Raw genomic sequence first — 27,031 nt, forward strand, 5'->3', positions numbered from 1 at the left:
CTACTGTGGCAAGCATGTATCCAAGTTCACACATGAACACAGATATCATAGGTTCATATGCACAAAGATTAAAAAACCCTACATACTGTAATAAATTGATCAATTAATTGATATTAATTGATTAAATGATTCTACTATTATATGAATCATTTCTGTAAGGCTGAAAGAAATATTATATTACCGTGAAAGAGATTTCGTATTTTATTGAAACAAACAGAACCAGAAAAATACATACCCTTTATGAACATAAGTTGTAGCATTATCTGGTTCCAAATCAATACATTTATCATACATTTCATCAGCTTTACCAAACTGTTGTTGATCTGTTAATGCCTATGTGAAGAAAAATTTTAGTTATACATCTTAATGTAATTGCTAACCTGAAAACTAAAAGTATCAAGAATTAAAACTTATTTATTCACATAGCTTATAATTAATTTAAACCAGTTTAAGTTTTATATCCTAACAGAATCAAAGGGTTTGGCAGACAGTATAATACAAAAGAGCCTGCTTTTAATCTTTTAATGACAGCTGTATCAATCACATGTTCACAAGCCTATATCAATCACATGTTCACAAGCCTATACTTATTTTAAATTTAAATACATGTATGCAAAGTTACATTAAATTTTCAGTGAAGTTATGCTAGTTCAGATTTTTGAAGAAACTTCCTAGAAATCAAACCCATTCAAAGGGGGAAAAAATGTGCAATTTGGAAACAGGCTGCAGAAAAAGATATTCCTGAATTACTTTCACTAAAGGGCAGCGATCTTTGGGTTTTCTGTGGGGTACAGAAATTTATACCCTCAACTCCTAAATTCTATGGCAAAGGTAAGGATGATTACTGCCCAATTACATTATAAATGTTTGTCTTTGCTTCCCTTTATATATGTTTACACAGCAGATGCTTTTATAGTTAATTTACATGTGTAGTGAGCAACATTTCATTTTTATAAAAAATGGAAAGAACTAAGATTGAAGAGACAGTAACTTATAGGTTGGTTCATTTCCCAGATTATCAGATATTGCCCAGTGATGTGTAGGACACATTGGAAGACCAGTCCCACAGAGATCAACTTCTCACAGGCCTCCTTCAATAAAGCCTCTAAGCCTTTATGAAATGTCACTAAAGAGCATGAGGAAAAAGACTAGTAATCTCACCAAGGGATTAGGGGAGGAGTCTAACAAAGACCACAACAATTTAGCATTTTCTATTTCTATGATAGTTCTGGAAAGCCCTTAGTGTTTTCTTTTGTAATTAAAAAAAATAAAAGATTAGAATCTGGGCATGGTAGCAATCAGAATGGGGGAGGCCAAGTCACTCCTGATCATGGGTTCAAGGCCAGCCTAGATTTAATGTAGGTAATCTTGCTGTTTATACTTTCAACTCTAAAACAATAAATCTTCAGGAATTTTTGCGGCTTAGTGGTGCATTCCTTTAATCCCAGTACTCGGAGGCAGAGGTTATGGATCAGAGTTCAAAGCCAGCCTAGTCTATATATACCAGCCAAACATACGGAGTAAAATAAAATAAGCAAGTAAAAGAAATAAGCAAGCGTGTGCGCCAGGAGAGCCAGGAGAGATCAGGCTAGCATAATTTCATGCTGGATTCAGCTTACAAATGCAGTTCTTAATTTTTTTTTTTCTTAAGTACTTACCTGGGCATAAAGTGCATAGCCTTCAGCACACCTTGGAAATTTCTTTATGACTTCTTCAAAACCTTTCATAGCTGCCTGGACTTGTGAAGAATTGTTTGCTGTATATGCCTGGCGATACTATTTAAAAATCAAAACACTTCAGTTAAAGAGCTTAAAAAAACCCTTCTTTTGACGATCTTAACAATTATATAGACATAGAACATTACATAAGCATTTCTAGAAGAGCAGGTAAATCATCTACTTACCTATCTCCTTTCCTTTCCTCCCTCCCTCCTCCTTTCCTTGTGTAAAGAATTAAGAGGTAAGGCCTTTTGAAAATAGTATGTCTCTGGGGGTGGGCTTTGAGGCTAGGCCCGCTTTCTCCTACTTATGGATCAGAGGTAAATTCTTTTTTTTTTAAAAAAAAATTTTTTTATTGAATATATTCATTTACATCTCAAATGTTATACCCTTTCCCAGTCCCCCCCCCACCCCCACAGAAAACCCCCAACTCATCTTCCATGCTGCCTCCAAGATGCCCCTCCACCCAACACATTCCCACCTACCCCACCTGGAATTCCCCATGCTGGGGCATCTATCGAGCCTTCAAAGGACCAAGGCAGAGGTAAATTCTTAACTACTGCTCCAGTACCATGCCCACCTGCCTGTGACCTACTCTCTGACATGATGGACTAACCCTGTAGAACTGTGGCCTTTTATAAATGTTTGCTTTTATAAGCTGCCCTGGCTATGGTGTTTCCTCACAGCAATAAAAAATGAAGACATGTTAACCAAGCATATAGATGACATAATCTTGATTTACTTTTCTGTAGTGCCAAATTCAAACCAAGGACTTTACACGTTAGGCCTTCACATACTCTTACCAAATTATATCCCACCTACAGACTTTTTAATGTAATTTCATTTGCATCTTAAACCTGTAATACCTATGACACAACTTTCTTTAGAGGGGAAATTTTTTTTTTTTTTCGAGACAGGGTTTCTCTGTGTAGCCCTGGCTGTCCTGGAACTCACTCTGTAGACCAGGCTGGCCTCGAACACAGAAATCCGCCTGCCTCTGCCTCCCAAGTGCTGGGATTACAGGCGTGTGCCACCAGGCCCGGCTGGAGGGGAAATTATTTTAGGACTGGTCATAAGGAAAGCAAAAGCAGTTAAGTCTTGTCGTAACTATAAATTATTTCCTCAAATTATTTTTGACTCCTTCATACTAGTTTATGGCAGAGAAGTAATTCTGCTCTAAACTCGGGAGCTGGGTGTATGCATAGCTTTAACAGCACCAGCAAGATGGGGCAAGAGGGCTGAGAGTCCAAGGCCAGTCACACAGTGACTATACTGTCCTCCCTGAGATCACCGTTGAGGAAAAACCAGATGATTCTGTAAACAATACCATACTCCCTTTGCTGGATACAAACGTGTTTATGAAAGCACAAGTTAGAATGGCACCTACCAATGCAAAGCACTTCTGAGCCTGAGCCAGAGCAAACTTTGGTCTTAATCTGATACAGGCATCAAAATCCGCCACTGCTTCTTCAACTAGATCCAGCAGAATTTTCAGCTAGGGAAAAAATACATAATTAAATGCAATAAAATAACATGCTCAGCAGTTAAGTTTATACCATGCTTCTCTTCTGTTGTCAGTTAATGCTTAGCAGTTAGTAATTATTCAACATAAAATTTCTTTGCAGGGAAAAAAAGTCACAATTCTCAAACCTTAAAACCGGTGTCTGATTTAAAAGTAAAAGATAATTCTTATTTTTTTCATTGCAATTTGGATAAAAAAATAAGAAATAAAAAAAAAACCAAGTGCTTCTGTACTTAATTTCAAAGCCCGTTAGAACTTTATATATTTACCACCCAATTAATTACAAGATATTAAAAATAAAGATAGAAATGGCAAGAATTTTAAAATGCCATTTCAACACTTTATAAACACCTTTCAGAAACACTGGACAAAATTCTCCCCTACAAAGAGCTTCAAACCAGGTTCATGTATAACCCCAGTACTCAGGCTGCTGATGCCGGAGGAGCTCGGAGGAGCTTGCACAAGTGAGACTCAGGTCTAAAACAACAAACAAACAAACATACAAACATATTTTCAGTTGTTGCAGAACTTTTCCTACTTCACTGTAATAAAAGAAGGCATGAGAAGCAAATCTGACCAGACTAGGTGTGCTCTGGGTATCAGAGTTCCTGCAGAATGTAGTGAGTACTACAGCTCCCCTTTAGGGGACCTGTACCTCTGACTTCCCTGAGAGCCTACACTTATGTGCACATACCCTACAAACACATATATGTACAGAGAATCATTAAAACGTTTACTAAGTGGGATTAGTATTTACCCACTGAAAGCCTACAAGCTACAAATGACTACCCCAAAAAGGCGAGCTAGCTGATTTGCTAACACTTCTTTTGCCTTCCCTTTCTTCTATACTATCATATGATGTATGAATGTACTTTAAGATGGCCAGGTAGTGGTGGCACACACCTTTAATCCCAGCACTTGGGATGCAGAGGCAGGCGAATTTCTGAGTTTGAGGCCAGCATGGTCGACAGAGTGAGTTCAGGACAGCCAGGGCTACACAGAGAAACCCTGTCTCGAAAAAACCAACCCCCCGTCCCCCCCCCAAAAAATAAAAAAATAAAAATCTTCAAGATCTAAGTAAACGAAGGCCAATTTGAGAGTTGACATGTTGTAAGAAAACTTTAACCCTGAAGAGTCATCACCAAGCTCAGCACTAGATGAGATGGCATCTACCCACCTGTCCTCGGTGGTGATAAACGTCTGAGTTCATAGGATCAATCTCAGCAGCCATGTTGAAGTCCTGAGTAGACAGCATAGGCTGCTGCTGCTGCATGCACATGGTGCCTCTTTTGATAAGGGCATTTGCTCGAAGCTACACACCAAAAATGAGAGAAAGTACCTGGTTAATTTTAACATCCAATTTAGATTAAGAGAAAAAAAATCTGTAATGCCTACTAAAAAGTTTATCCTTTTAAAGACTATATACAAGTTTTTTGGTATGGTAACTAAATATTGTTGAAGGTTGGTTATTACAGATTTTGGGGCATTTTTATTGTACCTAAAGAAACAACACACATAAACACAATGCTTCTAATCCAAATGCCCACAAACTACTTACCTCTAGTGCACACATTTGTTTATTCTAAATATTCCATATAATATAGCTTTTTCTGGTTTTCATATAGTATTTTCAATGTGTGTATTAATATTCCTTTTTATGATATAATATTTCAGTGTAGATATTGAGCATACGGGTTATTTCTACATTTTAAGTGTCATGATTCATAGTGGTGTCAACATTCAGGTATGTATGTGTATGTCTCAAATTCTCTGGAAGCAGCATCGACAGATTACATGGCAACTATATTTGTTAACATTTTGAATAGCCAAACTAGTTCCCATAGAATCTTTTTGATTTTACATTCCTACCAGCAACACAATGTTGCAATTTCTCTATATCCTTACCAATATTTATTACAATTCATGTTTTTGAGTTACAGTCTTGTTGCCTGTGCTTTCAATTTACACACACACACACACACACACACACACACACACACACACACACACACGATAACAGGAAGGAAGGGGTACTTCAATTAAGCTTCGGTTGAAACTGTCCTAACTGGTAATGGTATTGAACACTTCTTCATGCTATCATCACTCATTTGTAGAATATTCTTTGGTGAGTTATCCAACTCTTTTGTACATTTTCAGATTAGGTTTCCTTTTTACTGTTGGGTTCTAAATGTTTATTCTTGATTATAAAGAACCTTTCCTGATGTTTTCTTCTGTTCTATGGATGGTGTTTTCAGTTTTATAATGCTGCCCTTTCAAGCACAGGCTTACTTACTTAAAGCAATCCTCCAACCTCAGCCACCCAAATAGAGGGAAGCCACCATGCCTGGCTCAAAAGCTGTTATTTATCGTCTCACATTCATTTATTTACTATCTGTGTGCTCACACATATTCACAGGAGCAACTGCCACAAGAAGATATTTGCTTGATCATCCTTGAATGAAAATTTATTTTCAAAAGGATTTTAAGAATATTTAGAAGCTTTTGAGCCAGGCAGTTACTGTTATCCAAAACCAATCTTTTATAGTATGCCATGGCCACAAGAGGGATCTGACAGTATACGAAATGTTATAGAAAAAAGTTGTTTATTTTCTTGCCTGAAGATAAGCATTACTGCTTCAGATTCATTACAACAATATTAGATGTAGATTTCTTAAAATAAAAAAAAAAAAAGCCTTTCATGGATGCACGCATGAAATGCTAAGTAAGGTGCCAGGCAAAGGAACTGCAAAAGTAATCATGGCCACTTTCTAACTTTTCACACGCACACACATTTCAACATATACCTACCTTCACATTCGCATCCTTCAAACTGATGACCTTGTCTAAGTCCGGCTTGGCGGAGTTGGCGCTGCCAATGAGCAAGTAGAAGGTGGCTCGCAGTAGTAAAGCTTCGGCCATGTACTTGCCTTGAGCATCTATTTCCTTCGAACATTCACTTATGATTTTGTCATAGTTTTCTTCTTCCATGTATTGTTTGGCTTTTAAATATCCAGAGCTGAAGATGAAAGCAAACACAGGGAAATTCTCTACCTTCACACTAACCTTTTATTCTCTATTTTGTTGCTCAGGTTATCAGGGTAGGAAAACAATTGTATGAAGATCAGATTGAACATAAAAATCTGCCACTTACTGAAAACATGGTAAGTAATTACATAGGCCTCTAAATCTTAAAGTACTCCTGTAAGGTGAGAACTAGCAGTAGTGGTGTCATCAAAACATGGTGACAGCGAGGCCTGGAGTAAGATGGAAATACAAACTACAAACCAAAGCAATGGCTCCAGTGAGCTCTTGACAGGTTATGATTCATATCCTGTCATCTCTCACCATAGCTCATGGAAGGTGATTAACTCTGCTCTAGACTTTATGGGATGAGGACAGATTATTGTTTCCATATCACTGTAAATAAAGCTATGTGACATCTAAAACAAGTATTTCCCAAATATGACTTTCTGAAACATTGTATACCAATTAAAATGTACATATTTTGGTATAATTATACAGATTTCCTTAAAACTCAATTGTGTTTTAATACAGGGAACACTATTTCCCTTCCTTCCATACACATTAATAAATACCCAATTAGCAACATTACTTCCTTATATCAGGGAGAAGTTACCCTAAGTGAAAAAAACACATGCACTGACAAGTATGAATTGCAGGCTTAGATGGCATACATATATATATTACAATCCCAAGGTCTCCAGCCATAAAGGCACATGCCCTTTGACTTCAGCTTTCAATAGTATAAAACACAAGATTGTCATTGTCCTAGACAAGTAGAAAAAACTTGAAAAAATTTATAGCCTTCATTAGCTTATAAATCTGTCTTCTAACCCCACCAATTAACTTAAGGGGTGTTTTCTTGATAATCTCATTAAGACTACAAAAGCAGGAAGACTCTGACAGAAAAATGTGAAATACCAGAGAACTAACAATCTGCTAGAAAGAGAGGAATAATAATAAATAATAATAATAAACCATTTAAGGGTATATGGAACTGTATCTGTACAGACTTCCTTTGAAAGGTGACTGAGAACCATCTTGTGGTCTAGGCAAATTTCATGATGCAAAGTCCACCCGGCAGACATTGTGCTCTGCAGACTTACTTTTCTTTTACTTCTAAAGCTTCTCCTTCCTTGTCTTTATCTTCGTCAGACTTCTCTCCTTTAAGCATTGGTTGAGAAATTATATCATCGGTGAAAGAACTGAAGTAAGATTTAATAAACTGTGGAGATGGCATCAGAGGTTCACGGTTCTGAAATTCAATCATGTTTAAGCTTCTTTTTAAAATGAGAAAATACTAATCAAAGCAGGAAGCATACTGCAAAATAAAAATAACTTATAACAAGTGGATTTTTATTTTTAAATTAATAAACAATATTAAGCTCTAAGCCTTAAGATTTTAAGACCAGGAATCCAACATGTTTCAAGGGTGATTTTAAAGAATTCCATTATGAACTGTCGAAAGTAAATAAAGTTCCAAGCCCTAGTACAGTTAGTCCTATTGCCCTTGGATCCACACTACATGTTAATACATGAACACGTATGTTAAAGAAACCTGCTAAGTGTTGTTTTGAGACAGGGTCTTTATGCAGACTAGCCTGTTTTCAACTTTTTTTGTTTGTTTGTTTGTTTTTTTGGATTTGGTTTTTCGAGACAGGGTTTTTCTGTATAGCCCTGGCTGTCCTGGAACTCACTCTGTAGACCAGGCTGGCCTCGAACTCAGAAATCCGCCTGCCTCTGCCTCCCAGAGTGCTGGGATTACAGGCGAACACCATCCTGTCTTCAATTTATAATCCCGTTATTTTGCCTCCCAAGTAATGGCATGTGCCAACTAAGCCCGGCTGTGTAGACTAGTTTCAAAGATTATCATGTCAGTAAAGGAAAAGAAACTGAGCAGTCAGTCTATGGCGACTTGTAGCTACGCTCTCTCTCCCAACACCCTACTCACCTTCCCCTCTAATACTATTAGCTCTTTAATACGTAACATCTGTTCCACTAAAACAAAACCCCAGCGGGGAAGGGACCATGCCTTTTCTCTCTCCCCTTTTAAAAAGATAAGGGTCTTTTTTATAGCACAGGTTGGTTTCAAGTTCCTGGTACTCCTCCTACCTTAGCCTCCCAAGTGTTTATACTGTAAGAGTCACCAGACTAGATCTGGGACCACGTGCTCTAGCACAGAGTTGAGTTTAATTGTTGAATTAAACTGTCACTAAAGTTCATTGATACAGTTTACTTTAACCACTAATGATACAGAGCAAGTTGGCAAGTACCTGTCTACAAAAGCTCAGGAGACAGACAGTGTAAACACTGCATAGTACCGAGACCTTGACTGCGTTAACAACCACTCAATTGTGCTGCAGCAGCAAAGAACTATGCAGGCAGCTAATGTCCAGGAAGCAGACTGGCTCTGGTCTGTGGGCTGTTGAGAGACAATCCCTAATACATAAAATGAACTATATTCTTTACAGTTTTAAATTTACTGAAAATCGACATGCTATAACAATCAGAGTTTAGGAAAAAGAAACACAACCCAGTTCTACTTTCAGTTATCATACACATACATTATGTCTAGGTTCGAGCAGCACTGAGCTATTACCAACTCATATTAACTTACCTTGTATTTTTCTTTGGCATTTTCTTTCCCAAGAAGTTTAAGAACTTTATCAGCTAACAGCATGCTCTGCTCATTTTGAAACCCTTCTAATATACACACAGCAGTGACATCTGGAAATGATAGAAAATAGATTTATGGAATTATGAAAATGACCAACAGTATCAAATAGGTACAACTGAATTACAAAAGGTAAAACTCAACTCAAAGCATATGGAACTTTTTAAGGAACTGTCACTACTGCACTTTGCTGGAGTTTGTTTTCCTCACCTGTGAAATGAAATGAATGTGTTTAATTTCTGATGTCTCTCAATGGTCTTACATTCTGTAGACAGCAAAGAAAACAAGGAATCCAGAACATTCTCTTCTGGCTGGTGACACATGGCAGGTGCACACAGTAGATCACAGCTGGCCATGCTGCTTAGGCTGTCATCAAACTCCTCCACCCAATAAATCCTCTTGCCTTGCCTCCTAAATAGCTTTTTAAAGGCCTTCAAGTTATTCTGTCTCCAAAGTTACTCTGCTACAGAGCTCAAAAACATCCTCAAAACACCACTTTCTACTGGTTATGCTATATATAGCTCACAACAAAGTGGTTTGAAATTTGGAAGATCAGAAGTTCCCTCATCTATATACTGCTGTCATTCCAAGTATTCAAGTTGTGGTCTCTCTGCCTAAGCTCCACTCTTCACAACCCCACGCCCTTACTCTTCCAAGCAAGTTGATCAGCATCACGTTTCCCCCGCTAACTCCTCTCTCCTGACATTTCTTTGATCTGAAACTCCAATCAACTGCTTCTCTGACAATTATTACTACTAGTAACTTCAAAACTTGGCATTCCATTTTAAAAATTCTTTCAACCATCATAGGAAATCATGAAACTGTTAAATTTTCTAACATGAGCTGGGTGGTGGTGGCGCATGCCTATAATCCCAGCACTCTGGGAGGCAGAGGCAGGAGGATTTCTGAGTTCGAGGCCAGTCTGGTCTAGAGTGAGTTCCAGGACAGTCAGGGCTACACAGAGAAACCCTGTCTCAAAAAAACCAAAATCAAAAAATAAATAAAAAAAAAAAAAAAAAAATCCTACCATGAGGATCTAAAACATCCTCATCCTTTTAAAAGACTCATTCCTTTAATAAAACAACAACAAAGCACTTTAGGCTCAGCTCAGTGACGAAAGTATGCTAAGTGAGGTCCTGAGTTTTATTCCTCAGTATTAACCACAAAAATTATCAATAGAGTAATTATGGCTAAACTTTACTGCTGACATTTTTTAAAGGACATGCAAAGTACTGAAAGTACTTTTAGACTGTAGAAATTGTACTTTGGTTTAGAGTCACATCACTTAGAAAAATGAACTTTAAAAGCCTGTGACCTGCACTTTAACTGCTGTTTTGGAAATAGGGCCAATTAGAGGCAGAAGCATTTATAGTATTTTCAGAGAATGACATTTTCACTTGGATTTTATAGCAATTACACAATCTGCAATTGTGTACAAAATGTTTAAAAATATGAAGGAAAAAAAGGATTTTCCTTAATAACTCATCTCCAAGGTATTTCACATTTATAGAACAAAGCAGCTGTAACTATGCCAACACTAACCTGCTAAAACTACTTTTCTCATTTTCTTAGTCTTTTTTTTTCCCCCCTGAGACAGGGTTTCTCTGTGTAGCCCTGGGTGTCCTGGAACTCACTCTGTAGACCAGGCTGGCCTCGAACTCAGAAATCCGCCTGCCTCTGTCTCCCAAGTGCTGGGATTAAAGGCATGCACCACCACCGCCTGGCTTCTTAGTCTTAATACTCATGAATAACTAACTCCTCAGTTCAGGCTGGGCCTGGTGGCACATGTGCCTTTAATCTTAGCACTTGGGAGACAGAGGCAGGTTGATCTTTGTGAGTTTGATGTCACTGGTCTACACAATGAGTTCCAGGACAGCCAGGACTATAAAGAGTGTATGTGCCCACCTCAAAAACCAACCAACCAACCAACCAACCAACCAACCAACCAACCAACCAACAAATAAGTATTACACAGTGGCAAGCAGAGATAGGACTTATGTACCAGTAATTTCTATTTAATTAGAGAACAAAGTCTCAACCGTGGCATAGTTTAACAATGAAAGACAATTAGCTGATCTCTACACTCCCAAGGTGGTTTCTTTTTTTTTTTTATTCAATATATTTTTTATTTACATTTCAAATGATTTCCCCTTTTCTCCACTCCCCGAAAGTCACATAAGCCCCCTTCCCTCCCCCTGTTCTCCCACCTACCCCTTCCCACTTCCCTGTTCTGGTTTTGCCTTATACTGCTACACTGAGTCTTTCCAGAGCCAAGGTGGTTTCATATAAATTTACTAGTGACTACAACTCCTTCCGTAATTTTCCTAAGAAAATAACAGAAACGCCCTCACCTTCTAGACACTCCTTCTTATTGTCTAGCTTCTCATGGGCTTTTGCACGTCTAAAGAGAGCTTTCACATATTTGGGATTAAGTTCAACAGCCTTTGTACAATCTTGTGCCACTTCTTTCCATTTTTGCTGTAAGTAGAAGCATGAAAAGAAAAATGAATACAGTTACACTGAAAACAGAACTGTTCCAATAGAATTGAGTTTTCAAAACCTGACAGACCAAGTATTGAAGAGTTTCTCAATGAAAGTGTTTCTAATTCTAAGAGTAACAACAATGTACAAAAAACCACACCAAAACCCTCTCTGTCCCTGTCCCCAAACACTAGGCAATGAAGATCTTGGCTGTTTTGCCACCTTCCACCTGCCAGCGACTGACTCTGTGCTGCCAGCACAGCTGTCACACCTTCCGCACTACTGATCTGGATCCACATGGTCCCCATGCTAGGGTCTTATTACTCTTTCAGCCATTCCTTCTCTGCAAACACCCACCTCAGTTCTGATGCATCCTGAAACAAGGATACATGTCTGGATTGTTACTCCTTACAGCTACCCCCACTTACCAGCAATCTGCCATTAGTCTGCCTTGCCACCTGCCCGCTCTCTACTTACATCACTGGCTGCCCACTCTCAATTGATTTGGCCGACTCCTTCCATCTACTTAATTGCTACATGCTGCAATGTGCAAGCACTCACCTCTCTTCTTCCTAGGTAACCGTCTGGCTTTACATAACATAGCCTGGCTACCCTGCTAAATTACAGATGTGTGCTACACCATCTGCTCTTAGCCGTGTCTTTCATCCTCCACCCTGATGGAGTTAAAATTCTTGTCTTCATGTTTCATACCCAGTGCACAGCAAGTGTTGCTGGTCTTCAGCTTCCCTTTATGTGTTGTGTAGACTCCTGTAATAACAAGCTTACCCGCTTTCCCTGCCATCCTTTCTCCCACTGCTAAAAGCCCTTAGACACTTCTATTGTACTCAGAACAAAGTGCTTCACTTATCCCTATTTTCTTTAGCCAAAGTCTTGCTATGTTACACACTGGCCATCAACTGGTGGGCACTCCTCCACCTCCTCAGGGCTGAGACCACGGTGGAGACCAGCACACTTAGCTCAACCATAAACTAAAGCCTCCTCCTCACTCGGACCCTTCTTACCTCACTTTCATTTCTCTATACTCAGGAAACATTTACGTTTGAAAACACTAGATGCTAGTCTTAGAGCAATTTCATATCTTAATTAAAGTATACAGTTGTATTACATAGGCCTTAATAAGAATGAAAGATTTGAATATACTGATAAAAACTGTACAAGACACGCTAGTGACAAAAGCCATGGACAATCAGTGTGTGTAAGAGGAACTCATCCTTTTCTTCCTTTTCCATATTATAGACAAGGAAATAAAAATTAAATAGTCTCAAACTTTTGTGTGTGTGTGTGTGGGGGGGGTGGGGGTGGGTATAGGATCACTATTCAACTTTAACTTAAACTATCTGGTTTTATTAAACTTTATAGAATTTTGGTCTTCAGTTTGGCTACCAAAACTGAAATGAAAAATTCTTTTAATTTCAAATCAACTTCAAAAAGTGCATCGCATCTGAGTAGAATTAACTGAGGCTTTCGTTCAGCAGCTGAGCAGAGGAAAGGGAAGCAGTGTGATGGACACAACCCCGAGTACATACCAACTGTTCAAAGGCAGCAGCTCTGTTCTGATAAAATGTAGAAAGGTCCACATTCTTCTCAGTAGGGCACAAACTAATAGCCTCGGTGTAGCACTGAATAGCTTGCTCGTATTTTCCTGCTTTGAAATATTTGTTGCCTTTGTTTTTGGCTGCTTGTGCTCTATCCAGAGAGCTCTGAAATAAGAGAAAATGATTTTTAAGAACTGACATTTAAGAATAAATTTAGACCACAGTGATTAAACAAGTTGATGAAAGAATATGAGAAGATAGGATGATTGTTTACAGTTCAAAACCACCCAGACTTCTTCCAAAAACACTAACACATTAACCTATCCTTTCTGCCAACATTACAAGTGGTAGTTTTAATGTTTGTCAACCAAATGGGTATAAAGACATGTTTCTCAGGCTAGGTAATTTAAACCCTGTGTTTTGGAAAAATCTAGTTCCAGTATATGAAAACCAGTCACTATAGCTGGGTGTAATACCAGCACTAGAAAGTCTATGGCAAGAGTTCAATGCCAATCTGGGCTGAAAGCAAACAACTAAATTAAAGAAGAGATCAACAGATACCAGACTTCCTAGCTTAGCAAGAAGGATCTTTACACCAAAGCAGTCCTCTCTCAAAATGATTAATATCACACATTCAAGGAAACTCTGTCAGGCAATGGGTAGTTATAGCCAAAATGATGGATAGGGTCATGTCAAGCTGGAGCCCTACACACTACAGTGGACTCTGGCAATGGCTGGAAACATATATGCTATTTACTTCCCTTCTGAAGGTGCTAGGAATCAAACCCAGGGCCTCTTTCATGCTAGCAAACTCCCACCAGACTCTCTGCTGCTCTTCTTTAGCATCATTGCAGCTATAAGTTTGTTGTTGTTATTTCTAGTATAGTACACAAAGAAAGATTTCTATGTAACTCAAACTATCTATTATACATAGGAATATAACCTAAACAATTTAAGCTAGATAGTGCTAACAAGAAATGTATTTTAAAAATCAAGTAGTGAGATAAAAGGAACCAAATCAATAGAAGAAGAAAAATCTTCCATTTGTCAACAACTTTATTGAACTTCTAAAAGTTTTCCAGTGTAAGTCAAATAGCAACCATGAAACATATTTTAAGGATAACTAGGTTACAGAAATGTCCCACCTGCAGCCCAGCCCATGTGTCCTAGAATAGCTATGAATACAGTCAAACAAAGCTTACTTAAAACCTTATGATTGGTGGATGGAGGAACACCCTTATAGAAGCAGGGGGAGGGAGGATGGGATAGAGGGTTGCCTGGGGGAGGGGGAACCAGGAAAGGGGATAACATTTGAAATATAAAGAAAACATCCAATAAAAAAATTTATGATTTTTATTTGGGAGGGAGAAGGGAGGCACATTCATAAGACTCTGAAAATATGCTGAAACCAACAAGAAAAGACAAATGAGTCAGGTGAGGTCATGATTTTAATGCCCACGCTTGGAACAAAGAGGCAGGTGGAGCTCTGATCGGAGGCTCTGGTATATGGATTGAGTTGTAAGACAGCCAGGGCTGTACAGGGAAACCCTGTCCTGAAAACAAACAAACAAGCAACAACAAAACCAACAAGGAAGAGAGAGAGGAGAGAAAGGAGAGAGAGAAGGGGGGGGGGGGGGGGAGAGAGAGAGAGAGAGAGAGAGAGAGAGAGAGAGAGAAACAGGAGGGAAGAGAGAGAGAAGCCAAATGAGAACCCCTTGTATGGCTTTAGGAAGACAATCATCGTCAGGGCAGTAGGTAGGCAGCTTGCTTTAGGATACCCTCCTTAATCCATTTTCTCTCTTGGACAAAAGCACAAGGCAGACTGCAATAGGGCCCTGTCATCCTGAAGGGAGGATGGCCCTCTTCCTAAGAGACCACACAAAGAGGATCTGCCAACACTGAAAGAAACTCGATACATTCAAGTGAGGCACCCAACTCAAACTGAAAATTAGTATCTGATAAAGAAACTAAACATCAAAAGAAAGTGGGGTGGGGAGAAGTTGCTAGGCCTTTTACATTCAAAGCACAAGTTCTACCACTGAACTATATAAAATGCCTACAATCCACAATTAGACATCTTGAAAAGAAAAAGGAATTATAATTAATTTAAGAGGGGCCATATTACAACAAACACAGCTGAGGAACAAATGGTATACAAGGTTTGATCAAGGAAACTTCCAGAATGGAATGAAAACAGGATAGGGGGTGAGAAGTTTAAAGAAAATAAGGAAATATGTTTCAACATTTATCCAGCACACGCCTGAAAGAAAAGACATAGTTAAAGAGGGATAAGAAAAATATTATGGCCGGGCGGTGGTGGCGCACACCTTTAATCCCAGCACTTGGGAGGCAGAGGCAGGAGGATTCCTGAGTTCAAGGCCAGCCTGATCTACAGAGTGAGTTCTAGAACAGCCAGGGCTACACAGAGAAACCCTGTCTGGAAAAAACAAAACAAAACAAAAAGAAAAAAATATTATGAAAAGCAAAACTATATGCTTTTTAAACAGGTTATGCTGAAATTTACAGCAAACATCCCAAAGATGTTTAAGTAGAAAAGAAAATCAGATTACCTACAAAAGAAAAAGAATGAATCAGGTACAAACTGTCAATATCGGGTACTGATAATTAACAATTATAAACCTCTGGAGCAAGCCTTTCAACATCAAATCCTGTAATTTGAAAGACTAGTGTGTGAAGTTAAATACAACATGAACATACATGATGACTTTAGTGCAAAAAACGTGTCTGGAGCAGAGAGTGGCCAATAAAAAAGCAGACAGAATGGTACAAGTGCAGCCATCACTACATAGATGACTTAAAGCAAAACAACACAGAAACATCTTAGAAAGGAAAAAAAAATAAACATTATACTTAAAACTTTTGACTGCTTTTGATAGCAAATAAGAATGAAAGAAAAACATTATTTTATTTAGCACAATACATCTTCATTGTTTCTGAGTCATGGAAAGCTTGCTTAACATTAGGGACTATGTAGAAGATAATGCGGCAAAACTATCAACACACTTCAGTTCCTCGGGATTTTTACTAAAAATTCTCAGATTAAATAAAAAGAACATTCACTGGCCAAAGTACAGAAGCTTGCTTCACTGGCACGAACAGGTAACAAACTCTTCCTAAGTCTACGTAAAATCACCAGAACACAGGGAGAAGAAACTAGAGCTGGGACTGACACGAAAAGGACAGAGAGGAATCTGAACAAAGGGACACAGATTTCTTTTAAGAAAGAGGATAGCACTCTTCACGTAGCAAAGTCTAAATGCACTAAGCCCAATAAACTGAATCTCAACTACCTACTTTTATTTTTAATTTTATGTTTATGGCTGTGTTGTATGCATATATGTTTATGTACCACAAGAGGCCAAAAAAAGATCTGGAACTGGAATAACATGTGGCTATTAGTCACTATATGGGTGCTGGGAATTGAACTCAGGTCCTTTTACAAGAGCAACAACTGCTTTTATCCCCTGAACCCCCTCAATTAAGTTTCATAACAATTCCCTTTAAAAAAAAAAAATCCTGATTTCTTAAGTCGATTTAATTTCCTTATTGTACTACTGAAAATAAATGGTGTTCTGAAAACAGGTTGAAAAGAATAAAATCACATAGACAAACGATGACCTGGCAAACTCTCTCCCATGATGACTCCTCCACTTCTCCACTGAGGCCAGTTACTTAGCAGTAGCACAAAGGTCATGACACTGCCTCACCTTCTCATTACCAACTCCCATTATTTTCTGACCCATAACTTTTCTTCAATAAAAATGCAGAAGAAAAATGGCACTACAACAAAACATGATTTAATTTATCATAAAAAGCTGGATATCAACACTAGCCTTCTGTTACACCCAAAACTAGGCTTTTCAGGCAAAAATTAATGTGCTGAGGGAAGAGGAGACCTTAATGGACATTATAATCACTGTTTTCATACAAGGGGGTTTAGCTCTACCACACAGAAATCTTTTCTATAGCTTTTCAAAGACATTTCCCTCACCTGAGACCTACCCTCTCAAGTTATATTAAATATCTTTAGAATTAAAGGCAGAAGCTAGAAAAACATACCACCTCAAAAACAATTCTGAAAGTACATTTTCACAAATGAAAAATGAAGACGACGACTTCATATTGGGAACACCATGAGAAGCTAGTTCAATCTTTTCATGTAGTCTTTTGGTCTATTCAGAAGCTACCAGAGCTCTTAAAAAAAAAAAAACAAACAAACCCACAAACTCATTTAACGTTACAGGAAGCAACTTGATTCTGGCAGTCTTTTTTACCCCACATAAAAGCTGCACGTGCTGGTACTTGTGTAATCCCAGAACTGGGGAGTCAGGGACAGGTGACCTGGGGCTTCCTGGCTTACCAGCCAGCTTAGCCTAATCAGAGGCCCAAGCCCTAGTGAGAGAAACTGTCTCAAGACACAAGGTAGACTGGCTTCTGAGAAATGAAATCTCACCACATGCTAACACTTGGTAGTCCCACTAGGAAGCTAGGTAACACCACGTGCTACCAGTAGAATGGTGGCTGGCTTGCAGACAAAGTTGAAGATCCCTTAGGCTCTCTGAGGAATAGTTTTGAAGAGACTAAGTCACATGCATTCTTTCTTCAAAGGAGGCCATACAAGGACATAAATTTAATCGTTGTGAATAATGGAAAGAGCATAAGTAATTAAAAGATATCCCTTTCTGCCCATTATATCATATTATCATTTGCTTAAAATTATAAAATTTAGCATTTTCTAGCCCAGATATGAGTAAGTTTTTCCCTCTTCATAATGAATAATCAGTAGCAGTTAGCCATTGTGATTCTGATAAGTCAATCCAAGAAATGTCTGGATCCTAAGAGAAGATATCATGGAAATGATGCATGAAGTTATTAATTATTGTCAAAATTGCTGATGAAATGTTTTTAAGAGCTACAGCCTAAAGACATAACAGGTGCACCTAGTCCCATTTTATGCAAAGAGCAGCCCTAACAGAATTAGGACTATGCCCAAGGCAGAATTCAAATTCCATGGATCTGACTTAACAACACCTTATTTCTATATTGTATGGATGGCATAGCTTGTATTTACGGAGGAGAATCTTCATCTATACAACAACGTTTGCAGTACCTATCTACTTGCCCGCACACAAGCCAAAACAACCAACCAGCCAACAAAAAGCCCAATGCTTACCCTCTGGAGAAGAACAAAGAAAACATTAAGGTTTCTGCTCACTACAGATTTAGTCTATACAAACAGAATCACCAGCACCACCAGATATTTCTCTCTTTGCTGGGAAAGAGAAATTAGTTCTCTATGTTTGTGTGTGTGCTAGTCAGAGGGTGATCCTGAGCTAGCTCCCTCAGGCGCTTTTCTTATTTTTTGAGACAGTGTCTTTCAGTGAACCTAACCTCAATTTTGCCTCACTGGCTAGCCAGTGAGCCACTAGGAAGCATCTGCCTGTTTCCTCAGTGCTAGGGGTCTACTACTGCATTTATATGGTGGTAGGGATCGGAACTCATATTCATCTATAAGCGTATTACTCTCTGAGCCAAATATGTCCCAAGCCCTAAATTCATTCCTACACATTTGGCTTTCGGTGCTCATGAATTCTAACTGTGGAATGAAAATGTTCAAGGGAGAAAAACAACAACAAAAACTTAACTGCTGTTGACATATATAGTGATTAGGCCTAAAATGGATCTGAATTGGACCTTGAATCTACACTACACATACACACTATTGTTTTAACTATTCTAAAATAGCTAAGAAGCTAACATCTACCATGTATTAGGTATTACAGAAATGTCAAGATGACTTAAGCATATGAACATGCATATAAAGTATGATGTACATTCATTCAAAAATATAATTTATGGGTTGGAGAGATGGCTCAGCAGTTAAGAGCACTGACTGTGCTTCCAGAGGCCATGAGTTCAATTCCCAGCAACCACATGGTGGCTCACAACCACCTGTAATGGGGTCCGATGGAGCCCTTCTGGTGTGTCTGAAGACAGCTACAATGTACTCATATACACTAAAATATAATCTACACACACAAATAAAGTGCTCAGGCATCACAGACTTGGACACAGCTATCCAACAACCAACAGAGTACTTCTTCCTGAAGGAACATGTTACATGGCAGCATAGAAAGTAAATGACCACTTTCCAAATGAATTATGACTAATCAAATACTGAAATCCCAATCTACATCAGAAAACCATTTGACCTGTAGTAAGTCACACAGCTGGCAAGAAAATTATCACCTCAAGGAAGAGCAATATGTACATAAATCCAAACCTATGAGGCAAAACAGAATTAAAAGCAAGTATCTCAGGCTATACATTTAAGAAACAATGAAAAGCACTAAACATGTCTTCTCTCTTGAACAACATTACTATGCATTACAACTTGTCAAGTAAGAGGCAAACACTGCCCATGTCCTAATGAAGCAATCCTCTAACAAACAAGTTACAGCTTGCAATAAAAGTTTAGTAGTAAGTTTCAGCTCCAGTAAATTGTTAGTGAAAGTTGCTTAGAATCTTCTCTGAAACCAAATAGCTAATGAACATTAAGAAAGTATGTCAGGAAGGAAAAATATCAACCCAAAAGAATTAACAGACATGGAAATGTGCAAAACGCCAGCGAAGGACTGGTATCTAAACAGGTCTCTTGACATGGCTATGTTACAGAGCGTGTTAAAAGAAAAAAAAAAACAATAAAAAGAAAATATCCCAAGTAAAAATTCATGTAGTAAACCTAAGCTAGTAAAAACCATAGCTTACCATCACAGTAAAATAGAGTGGTGGTTTATCCACACCATCTTGTAGCTGCAATTCTCTCCTGCTGCCCATAATTGCAAAAGATTATCTATAGGACCTATCACCTAACCTGGGACAAGATGAAAATTCAAAAGTTTCTACTGAATGTCTGTTTCTTTCATACCATAAAAGTGACAATTTTTAAGTTGAACCATTCTAAATAAGGATTCTCCAGTCATTAATTTATATATTTATACCTATAAACTTGTACTTGAAATTAGTTTCAAATACCTGCTGTTCTGAAGAGAAAATAAAAGCCAATCCCAGTGTTTACAGATTCAAGACTACAAAACAATAGTAATAAAGGTAGGAATAAGAAACTCTAGTGCTTTATGATAAATGATATATATAATCTGGGGAATTATGGAATCACATAGACCAGGATTTCAGAAAAGGTGAGATGACTTGACTGTTGTCTTTTATGAAGTGAATGTGTGAGAGGCAATGTTCACAGAACATCCAAAAACCAGACCTGAATCAAATAGCAGCTGAATGTAGTAACATATTACTGTAATCCCATACTTAGGCATGAGGATAGAGTAGAAAGGTTACAGAGAATAAACTCCATGGAGAAACATCATTCAAGATAAACAGAACTTTATCTGCACTGGAGAGCTTTATCAGTTTAAGCATGGGCTCATGGGATTTAATCGAATAGGGACAACAAAGTAGAAGACTACAGTTGTCCTTCAATATCCAGAGGATTAGTCCCACACCAAAAACCTGTGGGTATTCAAATCCCCTATACACTCTTTGCATAGTACTTGGGTACATCCACTAGTATAACTGTTTTTGTTTCAATAAATCATGCTCTTATGCCCAGATTAGTTCCAAACTTGTGGGCTGAAGTAATCTCCCCAAGGAGCTGTGACTTTAATATGTACCACTTCCTATGTAGTGTAGGATGCTCCTCCTTCCTCTACTTCAAGTGCTAGGACTACAAGCACATGCCACACCTGGTTTTATACAGTGCTGGGAATCAAAATAAGGGCTTGTGTAAGCTAAGCTAACCAAGCATCTACCAACTAAGCTACTATGTCTAGCCCTCCTGTGGACTTTCAACCTTCTTAAATTACTCATTACCTAGTACAATATAAGTGCTAAGTAAATCATTACTGTATTATCTAGGGAATGGTAAAAATGTACATGTTCAATAGTTGTGCAATACCCTGTCCCCTAATATCTTTGACCCTCCATTTGTTGAATTACAGATGCAGGAAACATGGACAGAGCTGACTCTAATTTTAAAAAATATAGATTAAAAAAAAGACAGCATCTATTCAGTTGAGGAATGATAGCAGTGGGAATAGATTATTCAGCTACTTAAGATATGGTATAGAGAATTCTGCTTCTATTTACTGATTAGATATAGAGAACATAAAAGTGGTAAAAGGAGATAGTGATGACACCTAAGACTCTGCTGGGGACAATTTATGACACATTATTTAAGAAGAGGTGTGATTAGGAAAAGGAGGAGACTAATATACTGGTGAGACAAATGAAGACTCCTTTTAAGTTAGACTTTGTGAGAAGTCTAGCTAACATCCATGGAACTGGTAGAGTATTTAAGAATTCTTACAGCAGAACCATAAAGGTCATTAAAAGAAAAAAAAGCAGAAGAATATTAACAATCAGTGATATTAAAAAGTAAATAAAACCAGGGAAATGTGTCTAAGTAAGAGAAAAAGTTACTAAAAGGGCACTATAAACTATTACTAAAGGTTAGAAATGTATTAATTATAATAAGAGGGTCACCAGTAATCCTTGATACTTTTTTTTAAATTACTAGAGCTAGGCCTGACAAAGTATGTCTTTAGTTCCAGTCTTTGGAAAGCAGAATCAGACAGCTCTGAGTCCGAGGCCAGCCAGGGCTACAAGTGAGACACTGACAAAAAAAAAGGGGGGGGGGGGGGCGGTGAAGGGTGGTGGTAGAGACAGCTCAGTGGTTAAGAGCATATACTGCCTGCTCTTGTAATGTGCCTGAGATCTGCTCCAGCACCCATGTTGGGCTGCTCACAAACACCTCTAACCCAAGCTCCAGGAGAATCTGATGCCTCTGGTCTCCAGAGGCATTTTCACTCAGGTACACACAACCATATTTGTACACGCACAATCACTTACATAAAACCAAAAGACTAAAGAAAAATGTAGGGAAAGAGGAATTTCATTTTGAAGATGACCACAGCAAACAATCTCCACCCTTCCACTAGCATGTTTAAATAGTCTAGCACAGATCTGTGCTTCCTAACCACTTGACACGGAATAACATCTGCATAAACAGCTAAAAACCTTGAACATTCCAGCAGCTACTTTCTCCTTATCAATCATTGAACTTAAAGCATAATGGGATAAAAAGCTACTATGAAATTAATAGTTATGAAATTGATAATGCTCTGAAACTAGTGCATATTTAGAGCATATTTATCAGGACACTAGGCTTAGAGTGTATTTGTTAGTTCTTTGAGGTAGCTCAAACCTAGAGTGGGAAATGTCATGGATAAAATAAGAAATTTCCCAATGTTGAAAATCTGTAAGTTTGAAAAAACTACTAGAGTAAGACAGAACACTGGTAATTTTTACAACTACTTAAATGGAGCATGTTTAATACTTTACCTCACTCTTAGAAACTATCAACTGTCAGCTGTTCTCTTTAATATCTTGAAGTTCTTATTGCTCAAAACCAACATGAACAGCTTTGCATTTTTGAACATCTATCACTAGTTCATTTTATATTTGGGCAAACATTAAGCCGAAAGACAAAACTAAACAGGTTTTGTATTCTGACTGCTAACACTGAACCCTGAAGAGAAATCTACTGATTCCTTAATTCTGTTAAAAATGTAGTTACAGCTTAGCTGGAAAATTAGCACAGCATCTAGAAACCCTGATACACAGTAGGATGAGTAGTAAGTTATACTCACACTCATAATAGTCAAAACTAACTTTTACCAACAGTTAAGAACATACGTTTCAGCCGGGCGGTGGTGGCGCACGCCTTTAATCCCAGCACTTGGGAGGCAGAGGCAGGCGGATTTCTGAGTTCAAGGCCAGCCTGGTCTACATATTGAGTTCCAGGACAACCAGGACTATACAGAGAAACCCTGTCTCGAGGATATATAAAAAAAAAAAAAAAAAAAAAAAAAGAATATACATTTCCATTAGAAAATACTAAGATTTTTAATATTGCCTTGCTAAACAATAATTTAGTAATTCCAAACAAGATTTCAGAAACACATTCCTAAATTCTACATGGTGAGGCAAGAAAAATGGTACATGCAAGTTCTATTTTGGGACAAATATTATAACCATTTTAAAGCAGTTCAAGTACTCAAGAGAATTCAACAGAAGTCAGACCAATCAAAATTGTTCTTTATAGAAACTATATGCCACTTATAAAAATCATTAGTACTGCTGAAGACAATGCTGCAATACTGAAAAGAGAATTTACTTATTCCTTCAAAACCATAGTATAAGCATGCCTGGGATGGGGGATGTGGCTGAAACTATAATGTAATGCTAAAAGTTTCATATGTAAAACTACCCTTAATTATTTCTGTGTTGTATACGTGCAAATGTACACATGTGCTTATGTGCAACCAAGTGAGAGTGTTCTTGAACACTGGAGGTACTGGATCCTCCTGGAGCTGGAATTACAAGTGTGAGCTATCAGACAAGGTCCTGGGAACAAACTCCTGTTCTCTGTAAGAGCAGTATGCACTCTAACTATTAAGCCTCTCTAGGCCAGCTTCCCTTATTCTTAATAGATTTATGATTACTACAGGACTAATAACTTTTATATAATGTTTACTTATCTACTATTCCAGATAAAAATGAAATAGGAACTTTAGATATAAAATTTTCACATGTATAAAATGTCATATATATGGAAATGATACAAGACAATAACTGAAGGCTCTTGACAACCACCCTTCATGGGCACTCACAACCACACCAGTTCTTAAACAGGCACTTACAAGTTGCTTTGCTAAAAATGCCCTTAAAATCTCACTCTGGCCCATAGATGACTGAAAATAGGACAAAGCTTAAGATCTCTGCATTTTGTCACCTTCAGCTCAACTAAAAACAGGTTAAGTCATTGTCCTTACCCTTTTTCCTTGCATCACCTTGGATTCCAGAGTACCCCTCAGAGGAGGGTAACTATCCTGGATGTTGAGCCCCTGTCCCGGGCTATACGCAGGCATCTTGTAGGACCCAGACTAATCCCCTCAGGAGCACTTCATTCAGTCCTCCCACAGTCCCTCCTGCAGCATCACAACTGCACTTCTTGACCAGAGCTGCTTAATTCCCCATACCTCTTGTCCCCATTCTCTCATTATTTAAACTGTAAAGGTCTGGTGAGTAACCTAAAGCCTTAGAAGTTACTGGAACCAACTAACCACCCCTTTCTAGTATGTCAACAAGACAGGAATCTTTGCTTTTTGCCATTATGTATCTCTGTAAAGGGCTTCCTGGAGTTTGGTTGCTGTCAGCTTGCTAGGGCTGCCAGTGCCAGGCTTTCATCCTAAAAACTTTGGTTGAACATTTTAGTGCTGGATGGGATAGATGGGCCCTAATATTTTAATCCTCTTATCCTACCAGGGTGACAATGACATAAACTGAGCTTACCAAAATAACAGTGCTGGACAGGACAATCTAGAATGGCATCTCCTCAGTTTTCAAAGATCATGGTTCCCTCCAACACTGTTTAAGTTCTGGTTAGAAACTGGCTGTTTAATTTCCCCATAGGGGAGTACAAACAGCTCTCTCGCTGGCTAGCATAGTGACTCACACACAGTAAAGTAAGCACTATCCCCAGAGTCATCTACCAGAACTTCTGAAGCTACTTAGTAAAAGAACAGTGTGTCTTCAGGCTGAATGGCATGAAAATGCCTATCGTTCATTTAACTGTACAGTTTTCTCATGAACATTAAGTGCACATAGGATGCACGTGTGCAAAGAATTTACTTGTGCATATATCTGTGAGTTTCTCTGAACTCGATTTACTCTGGTAATACCACCACAGAACTCCAGACCCAGACAAAGTCCGTTTATCTCACTCATCTCAGACCATGCCAATTCTCCACACAGCTGTCAAACTTGTCAAAAAGATTTAATAGTCTGACCACCAGATCCGAAAAAGCAGTTCATCACTCCAATGCTTGTTCTAACACCAGAGACTCTTTATCAGGCTTGGACACGTATGTTATGTCCAGCCGAAACGGAACATTTTAAGATGTGCGGCGGGGTGCCGGCCTTAGAAACTGAACTATGTCCTACATATAAAGCTACCTAATGGGCTTTTTCAACTTTGTAACTATAGTTGCTAACCGCGCCCCGCCCCCACCCCCCACAACAAGGAGAGGAATAACTCCAAAAGAAAATTGGCTTGTTAGTTATTAAACGGTTCTTAGTAATGTTTTGGTCTTGGGAATCACAATAACAACTCACGGCACAACTCCAATCCTTGAAATTTGCCTTTCTTCGCTTAATGGAAATTATTATATTTGTGCATGTTTCCCATTACCTACACCACTAGGGATAAATGCTGTGTCACTGAAAAGCAAAATATTCTGTTGGGTCCCAAAGGAAATTGACCAAGAACGTCTCTATGCTAGCCAGCCTGGAGCTGCTATTCCATTCCCTATAAAGGCAACCAGAAACGACTCTAAAGTCGTCTGCGGCCGCTCGGCAGTTTCCGACCGGTGGGAGGGCCCCCCACCCTGCATCCGCTCGTTTTCACCTCTACGGCCCGGGCGGCTTCTCACCATTTCCAGGGAGTCACCCGAACCGTCGGGGTGGCCACTGCCCAGGGCCGGACTGGCCCTGCCCTCTGGGGTCTTTCGTTCACTGTTGCGCTTCAGGCCGCTGGCGTCGCCCCGGCCCCCCGCTTCCCGGCGCCTCCGCCTTCGGCTCCACAGGTACATGGCCCCAGCACCCAGCAACAGGGGCGCCCCGATGGCCAGCGCCACGTGCCATCGCGGCAGGGTCCCCGCGCCCGAGCCGGGGCCCGCAGTCCCACCGCCACCGCCCACTCCATTTCCAGAACCGGGCGCAGCAGCCGCCGCCATCGCCGCCTCTATGGGCTTAGAGGCGGCCATGACGACTGTCCTCCGCCGCCGCCGCGCCGGTCGCGGGCGCCACGGTCACCGGGCAGCGTGGGGAGGAAGCCGGGAGCGTGGAGGAAAGCAACGCGCGAGCGAGCACGCTAAGCAGCAGGAGCGGACGACAGAAAAGGGCCAGAGGTCACCGGAAGCCCGGGGCATGCTGGGCTAGACCTGCGGCTGTGCCCGCCCCTATTGAATATACAGGAGAACCACTTCCGGGGTCAGAAGGCCGGGAGTGGGCCTGGCATTCTGGGTAGCTTTTCCCTTTCCTCCAGCAAGCGGTTGCTTAGAATCACTTGGGAGGTCCTGGGCCTTGCGTGACAGCGGGCCTCTCCTCCAGGATGGAAGGGCAGTTGTCACTGTCGCCAGTGCAGCGAGGAGGGGGTGGGGGACGGCTTACTGCAAGCGCAGAGGGACAGCTCCCAGTAGCTTTGTGAGTGGGCGGGATGGCAGAAGCACTGTAAAGGGAATTGGGCGACAGGAATGGTGGGCCTCCCGGTTGATTGGTAGGTTCGGGGAGAGGGTGTGGCTACGTTGGTGCCCGTTAAAGATTAAATGTGTATGAGGAAAAAGGTGACAGCATTGTGCTGTATAACCCAGCTTTGGATGTCTCTGCAGTATCCAGATTGTAGTTTGGACGAGTTTGTAGTTACTGGGACAATGGCAGAGGACAAAGACTAGATGGAAACTGGGAAAGGTAGGTTGACTCATGAAGTCACTTGAGGGTTCCTGTGTGTTCCACTTCCAATAGTTATAAGGGTAATGATACCTCTTAGAAGGCTTTCGAATATTGGCTTTCCTAAGGACCCTGGGTCGCTGCAGACATCTTTACACGTGTATCCTAAGCTGGATTCCACCTGACATCTAACCCATTCAATCTCCCCTAAAGCACATATGCCTGTCACAACACTTTAGATTTGCTCATTTATTTGAAGTAACTTTCTTAAGCCTTCGTGAACTCTAGGTCAGGTCTCAAAAGCATGAAATTTACTTTGCAAGGTGTTTGGAATTCACATAATTTTCAAGAAGAAAAGGCAAAGCACGAATAATTAAATGTTCCAGGCTGTGGCTCTTTATTTCACGTTTGAACATCCTTTTGTCAAACAAAGCAAAACAAAACAAAACAAGAA

General features: G+C 39.5%; 1 protein-coding gene across 1 annotated transcript in view; it reads right to left on the bottom strand.

The window, feature by feature from the left end:
* The window catches only part of Tomm70 (translocase of outer mitochondrial membrane 70), a 33,025-nt gene extending 6,959 nt beyond the window's left edge, over nt 1-26,066 (bottom strand). Inside the window, exons 1-10 of the mRNA XM_052157808.1 lie at nt 25,563-26,066; nt 12,964-13,137; nt 11,287-11,413; nt 8,879-8,988; nt 7,368-7,516; nt 6,049-6,256; nt 4,418-4,552; nt 3,106-3,213; nt 1,659-1,775; nt 236-333 (exon numbers count right to left, since the gene is read on the bottom strand). Of these exons, the coding sequence (XP_052013768.1) occupies nt 236-333; nt 1,659-1,775; nt 3,106-3,213; nt 4,418-4,552; nt 6,049-6,256; nt 7,368-7,516; nt 8,879-8,988; nt 11,287-11,413; nt 12,964-13,137; nt 25,563-25,895 (1,559 nt within the window). The 5' untranslated portion in view covers nt 25,896-26,066. The remainder of the gene's footprint in view (nt 1-235; nt 334-1,658; nt 1,776-3,105; nt 3,214-4,417; nt 4,553-6,048; nt 6,257-7,367; nt 7,517-8,878; nt 8,989-11,286; nt 11,414-12,963; nt 13,138-25,562) is intronic.
* Nucleotides 26,067-27,031: the final 965 nt, after the last annotated feature.

This window comes from Apodemus sylvaticus, chromosome 15 (assembly GCF_947179515.1).
Source record: "Apodemus sylvaticus chromosome 15, mApoSyl1.1, whole genome shotgun sequence".
Lineage (NCBI taxonomy): Eukaryota > Metazoa > Chordata > Mammalia > Rodentia > Muridae > Apodemus > Apodemus sylvaticus.